This window comes from Castanea sativa, chromosome 2 (assembly GCF_040712315.1).
Source record: "Castanea sativa cultivar Marrone di Chiusa Pesio chromosome 2, ASM4071231v1".
NCBI lineage: Eukaryota > Viridiplantae > Streptophyta > Magnoliopsida > Fagales > Fagaceae > Castanea > Castanea sativa.
In genome coordinates this window covers 51,844,498-51,851,792 of record NC_134014.1, presented here as the reverse complement: position 1 = coordinate 51,851,792, position 7,295 = coordinate 51,844,498, and the positions used below count along the sequence as shown (strand labels likewise).

At 33.8% G+C, this 7,295-nt stretch overlaps 1 protein-coding gene across 1 annotated transcript; it reads right to left on the bottom strand.

Annotated features, from left to right (window-relative positions):
• Positions 1-1,012: 1,012 nt before the first annotated feature.
• Positions 1,013-7,025, bottom strand: LOC142625674 (sulfate transporter 2.1). The gene is made up of 12 exons (XM_075799352.1): positions 6,613-7,025; positions 6,465-6,513; positions 6,165-6,372; positions 5,893-6,067; positions 5,669-5,734; positions 5,363-5,593; positions 5,140-5,266; positions 4,478-4,764; positions 2,305-2,498; positions 2,122-2,210; positions 1,726-1,802; positions 1,013-1,593 (listed from the first exon to the last, which is right to left on the bottom strand). Exons 1-12 carry the CDS (start codon positions 6,937-6,939, stop codon positions 1,450-1,452), a joined length of 1,974 nt encoding a protein of 657 aa, XP_075655467.1. The 5' UTR covers positions 6,940-7,025; the 3' UTR covers positions 1,013-1,449.
• Between the last annotated feature and the right edge of the window lie 270 nt (positions 7,026-7,295).

Here is a 7,295-nt window from a genome sequence, read left to right as displayed (position 1 = left end):
ATTCCCCACAATATCAATCTTAAAAATTTACATTTTCCTTTTTTCTAATAACATTTAAATAAATGAAACTTATTCCTCAAATATTATAATACTTAATGAGTATTATAAATTGGTCATAAAAATAAATTCTTATAAAATATTTCAAAATAAACTTATAACATACATGCGCATTGTGTGAGACATCGGCTAGTTAAATTTAATGGAGAGAGCTAATGAAGTATTGAACTTATGGAAGGTTATAAATATGTTTAACAGATTCATTGCTATGTAGTAGCTCTCCTCTTAACCTTTAAAATGTTATTAAAAAAAAAAAAAAAAAAACTCCTATTAACTTTACATTCTATAAAGTTTAGTTAGATTTATTGTCATTCGTTTTTATTAGACTGCTTACTTTTTGTATATGCTGGATTTTACTGCATATAGAGTTTGTAATTAAGTTATGGGCCTTAACCATGTGAACTTTATATATGCTACTTTAGTCTTTCTTCTTAATGATATCCTCTCTTATGCCTTAAAAAAAATCATTTAACATATCAACAAACCATCAAAGTGAAACGATTTCTCTTAACTTCAGCAAGAAAATGTTTGAAAACAAGTCATTTGCTTGACACGCAATCTAGGAGACTAATTTGTAAATTTGAAATACGGATCAAAATGAGAAAAAATTTATTTGGATGTGAATAAGAGAACCTTAGGTCCATATGTGCTTTTTAAGCATGCTTTGATATTGCACATTTGAAAACTCAAAGGCACCGCCCTTTTTTCCTCTTTTGGCCATACCCTGAAATGCCACTAAATTTGATATTGCATATACTTCCTTCTTATCACTAATGAAATGATTTGAAGTGCCAGCTTTTTAAGAAAAATTGAATTACCAGCTTTGTTGGGTCAGCTAAAGAGTTGAAATCTTGGCAGTGGACATAATGATCCATTAGCCAGTTTGGTGAATGATAATCCACTCCCACTTTGTTTCAAATCAATGAAAAAAATATTATAAAATTTCGGATTGTTATTGAGTACTTCAGGAATATACTTCTTTTTTAGAGCTCACTTGAGTGAATATACTCTCGTATATTTAATAATTTTCTTAAATTACACACTTTTTTGCTGATATAAAATTACACATGCAATACAACACAAGGAGAAGACTTATATCCCATAAGTACTCCAGTACAAGACACACGTACGTATAGAACTTATCTCTAATACAAAACACTCACCACACCACAAACATAGCTGTTTCAACATCTTATTTTGTTCCCCCCCACTCCTGTTTATTTACTAGGAATGAGGAGATTAAAACCATCTTCACCTTATTATTAATTTCTGAGTCCCATTTATATGTACATATATAAGTAGAACGGGACTCGGTCACACACGAGAGATAAGCAAGCAGCAAGTGCTTGTTATCATTTTTCCTTTCAGTCTTCTTGATAGAGGCATTCACACCTAAATGGAACCAGCCCTTTTTGTATCGAGATTTGCATTCACAGCTTCTCCAACAGTCAAGAAGACCCTTCCTCCAATTTGACTCACAAAGTTGGCTAACCTTAGCTTGTGAATGACTTGCCATCTAGGATTGGCAATGGCTAACTGAGAGAGAGAGAGAGAGAGAGAGAGAGAGAGAGAATTGGTTAAAAGAACAAAACGAAATTCAACATGTCAATCTCCCCATATTAACAAAGAAGAGAAAAAAATTAAGAAAGAAGAAAATCACTGCCTTACCTCCATTCCACGCGAGGTGATATTCTTCTGCAATTCTTGCAGGGTAGCAATTCCTGATGTGTCAATGTCCATTAAACCTACCATGGTAAAGCACAAGAAATCAAAATTAACCAACTCCTGAAAGCAGTTACCTCTTGAAATTTTACTGACTATAGCTAAAATAAGAGTCCACAATTGGCATATGCAACATTTCTCTCACAAAATATGAATTTTATACGGTTATAGAATTCACATATATTGTGAGAAAGATGATACAGTTGTTAGATGTCGAACGAGGCAAATATCAATAAAAATTTAACGTTTTGAAACTTCTAAATTTGACTTGCTTCGTCAAGGACATCATCAATACCAAATTAACATCCCTGCTTTCTCTCTATGTAGTAAAACTACACTTACTGGACATGTCAAGAACTACGAGTTGATTATTAGTCCTTCTAACATTTCCTTTTGTGTCCTCCGCTTCTTCAGTTACCCATTGCATAATCCTAGAACAAACAACAGTCAAGTAGTTATTCATCATAATTTTGATTTTGAATGTTTCTAGTGAGTATATACGTTATGTATCTGTCACCTATATACCTTTCTTTAATGATACTGGCATTTGCAAAACATAGCAAGGCTGACTTGATACGGATTATCACAACCCCAGGAGTCTTTGCAGCCATGGGATACTGATTGATATCGCAGAACATATCAGTTCCAGGAAGCTGTCCTAGAGCTTCTGTACCCGGTCGAATCGAGATGAGAATAATCTTTGCAAATGATATTCCTATCTGCACCACACTTGTAGTTTACTTAAGTACGCCATATATAGCAACAACAACAATTAAGTCTTAGTCTCAAAATTTTAGGATTGGTTATCGATCCTTAACAAGCTTGTCAGGATGGACTATACTTAATACACCACATTTATAATTCTTTAACCAATCCTACTATCATCCAGGCTCAGCTACAAATGAGTTTGAATTTCATGCTCGTACCCTTTTTGAAGAAATTGATTTGCATATAGACTTTCCTTAACTTTGTTTTCTTCAAATAGCCATTGTTATGAAGAAAGAAACCTAAGTTCATGGCCAGTATATGGAGGGTATAAAATATCTTTTGTTGTTATTTTCAACATCATTTTCATGACACACTTCACTACTATAACACGACAATTCTTTATTACAATTCATTAGATGTTTTACTTTATATTCTCCAATTAAATTAAACCAGCCAACCAGGTGATCTTATTGACCAATAAATCAGATGATTTAATTACAGTGGAATATAATTAAGAAACTATACCTATTTAACCAAATAATAATAAATAAATAAATAACTTGCATAAATCTTATTATATATTCTGGTGAAGCCTAATAGATTAATGGACTGCAATGAAACTGGGGATCACTATTTGGATGTCAAATCCCATTTCAAAGGTACTCGGTATTTTAAAAACAAGGGCCAACCCACCAGCTAAAAATAATAATGGTCTCACACAACGCACTCATTACATTACCCATTTTATTATGCTTGTTGTCTCTAGAACTGGGATCACTGGAGAAAACTTTGACTGTAGTAAGACGCGTTTGGCATTAGAACAATGGTGGGGTACACTAACATTAAAATTGATAAGTCCTAAAACGCTTTTTGGGGGATCCATCATGAGGAGTTGAACCACACATTCACTAGTTTTGTGAATCAGAATGACTTCCCACCATTCATAATATATAAGGTGGTTGTTATTAGTATATAATATTGATACCCTTTCTGTAGGATATATTACTGCCTTCTTTTGTTTTTTTGTGAAATGCTTTTGTTAAGTGGGGGGTGCAAAAAAGAAATACCGAAGGCGATTTGTCCAAGAATTCATAAAAGTTGAGAACTTTTATTTATTTTTTAGAGTTCCAAAACTATTCATTTTTGATAATTGTTCTTTGGGTCATGCTAACGAATGCCCTTGAGGCATTGATTAACAATCCATTTTAGGAAAGTTTTGACATAACTTTTATGAGAAATGAAAAAAGCTGTCAAAATATTAATTGCTTTTCTTTCTTTCCCCATAAAAACTTTCTTTAAATAGATTATTAAACAATGCCCTAAGGGCATTCGTTAGTATTTTCCTTGTTCTTTTTATCATTATACTAAGACATCAATCGTTTTTTGCGCAAGTGAAGATTGAACTCTAAATTTTTTATTCAACCATCAAAACCTTTATCGATTTAGCTAACTGGAACCTACACGTCTATAACTTATATTGAGAGTAGTTACTTACGGAGAAATAGCCTTCTAATTCTTTTGTGAAATAAAGTATCTTTTTTCTCACACCCACACACACAAAAAAAGAAGAAGGAAGTTGAGAAACAGCCTAACTTGCAAGGAGTTGAAACTTTAAACCATAGATTTTATTCTTATACGAGTGTGGGATGTGATTCTTTCTTTTCTTCTTTCCTGAATATTTGTTTCAACAGTCTTTTTAAGGGGGGTTGTTACTAATTTTTTTACTTTTTTTTTTTTTGAGCAAAAGGTTTGTCACTATTTATTGATATTGAACCATCTCTATGTTCTCCTAATATATGATGGTATTGCCCAATAAATCACATGATTAATTTAATTATACATGGGAAAATAAGACTGTTTATGTAGCACTTATATGTATTTAATTAAGAAGTTTAAGGTATAGCATCTGAGACAGTTTATATAAATTTATGTCCTAACAGGATAACACACATATTTGTTTGCACCAAATTAAAAAGCATAAATTTCTTACTGCAACTAGAAGGCCAATCTCCACAGATACAAACAACACACCAAAGAATGCAGCGATGCAAGTGAGGAAGTCCAGCTTGTCAATCTTCCAAATATTGTAGGCTGCATGGAGGTCAATGAGTCCCGGAAGAGCAGAAAGAATTATTGAAGCAAGGATTGCTATAGGAGTGTAAAACAAAAGCCTTGTGAATAACTGCAGTGATACGAGCACTGTAATTGCCATCACAATATTGGAGACTAAAGTTTCAACACCAGCACTGAAATTTACGGCAGTACGTGAAAAAGAACCTGCATAATTTAATTAGTAAAAGTTAAGGTGCTTGATCATCACGTATGGTTCTTTATGCAAGATAAAATGAGATTATGATAATAAGTATCGGGAAATAACATTTTTCACAACTGTGCGTATGGTTTATTGTGATTAATACATAACTAACAGACTCGGGTGAAAATGACATTGCTCAAACCATAATAAACCATATTAGCAATTATGAAAATGTTGTGTTAATAGCATTATTCATTGTAATTAGTAGAGTCAAACATAAATGTGGATAAGGGGAAATTTTTGACATTAAAAATAAAAGGAGAATGCTAAATTAATTTGGTTATGTTGACAAAGTCCATAGTGAGGTAATTTAGAAAAGAAATAAAAAAGAAGCTTACCGGTTGCAACATAGCAAGAAGTGAAAGAACCAATGATGTTCATGAAGCCCATGGCAAACATTTCTTTGTTTCCATCAAGGTGGTATCCTCTTAATGATGAGAAAGATCTACCAACTGCAATCGCTTCCTACAGTCGACATTTGGAACATTATTGTCAGCTAGCTAGGAAGTTTTAAGGTATATCATTTTGTACATTTGCAAAATTGATTAATTGGTCACCCACCGTGAGTGCAACAACACCAACAATGAGTCCAATTTTTGCCACTTGTCCAACATATGGGCCATTGAGCTGTAACTGATGAACTGAGCTTGGATTAAAGCCTCCTTGGATGTGTTTCACAATCTTAATTCCATGTTTATCGGCTCTTGTCAGAAAAACAATAAGAGTAGATAGTATAACAGAAAGGAGAGGAGCAATGGCTGATAACCAAAAGAGTCTCTTTTTCCTTTTACCCTGGGGAATTCAGTGAGGGTGTTAGAATTTCTAAATAAAGCAAAAGGTAAAAAGTTATCACTGCATGCCACTCACCACAAATCTTGTGATTAGGATGAAACTCAGGAATGAGCACCCAAGTATAAAATTAAGAGGACTCCACTGTAAATAAAGAAACAAAGAGAATAAATGAATTGTTCAAATGAGAATAGATTCTCTCATATTTCTTAATCTTTCACTCTTTGTGCTTTGTGAATATATGCTTTTCAAAAACGTCAACAAAAAATAAAGGAAAAGGAAAAGACAGAAAAAGAACATACATGATGATGAACTGATCTCCAAACTGCTTCCACAACAGATATTACATCAGTCTTGTTTGTGAAGTGACTAATCCCAAGCAGTCCCTTTAGTTGTTGAAGACCAATTACTATGGCTGCTCCAGCCACAAACCCCACAATAGCCGCATGGGATAGGAAATCTACAAGAAATCCTAGCCTGTATATTTGAAAGAAAGAAAAAAAATAGTGATTAGAAAAGTATTAGTTGGTCATGTACTCTAGGCCAAATGAATAAGGAGAAGAGAATCACTCACCTGAAGAGTCCAAAGGTAGCTTGAAAGATACCAGCAAAGAAAGTTGCTGTCAAAACAAGCTTTCTGTAGGCAATTGGATCAGCCCCAGGATCTTGTAATTTCTCAATCATTGATGGTAAAAGCAGTGAAACAACCGCAACAGGTCCAATTGCTATCTCTCTTGAAGTCCCCATTACAGCATAGATAAGAGGTGGTACCACACTAGTATCTATGAGTAGTGCACAATCAAATCATATAAGCTTCACAATGGTTAATGAATATATATGATTGACATTCAATAATCATATTTAAGTCACTTACAGAGGCCATATTGAGGATCAAGTTTTGCTAAAGTTGCATATCCAATACTCTGCATTGAAACACACATTAAGGCAATATGGAAAAAAGAAAACTTAAAAAGTCTTATTGTATTAATTATAGTAATCTCCATGTCAAACTTTTTGTTTACCTGGGGAATGCATAGGCTAGCAATAGTTAGACCCGCAAGTAGATCATTCTTAAATTTTGTTACAGTATAACTTTGACACCAAACAAGGATAGGAAATACACCTTGTAAGAAAGACACAAGGTGTTTTCTTCCGGACTCGTTTTTGAGGGACATGAAATTATTTCCACAAGGTAAAATCTTGTCCCTCACAGAATCAAGGAGCTCACTCCATAGACCTGGGGGCTCGGGTGCATTAAGCACCCATTGAGCCCTTTCAGCATGACCATTTTTTTCAAGGTCTGGGCTTTCCTCCTGTGTGGAGGTTTGTTGCATGGCTGGAGCAGCCATAGTTGAAGTGTTTGGGGGAACGTGAAAAAAGCTGACTCTCTTTCAGGCAAAGTGAGCAACAATGTTACAAGACTATTTTTTGGGGTAAAATGCAAGGACCATTGCATAACCTTATATATACACACACAGCAAAAAGCAAAATGCAATGGTGGGTCTTTCTTCTAAAAAAAAAAAAAAAACTATTATATACAGGCCCAGATATGCAAATTAATTTATTAGTTAGGTATAAAGTGCACCCCAGTTGTAAAATTAAACTCATTTCATGTAAAATATCAGATCCATTGCAGGTGCCAAGAGGTGAATCTTAATTTATACTGATCTTAGAGTGGATTTTAATTATTTTTTAAGATTAGTGC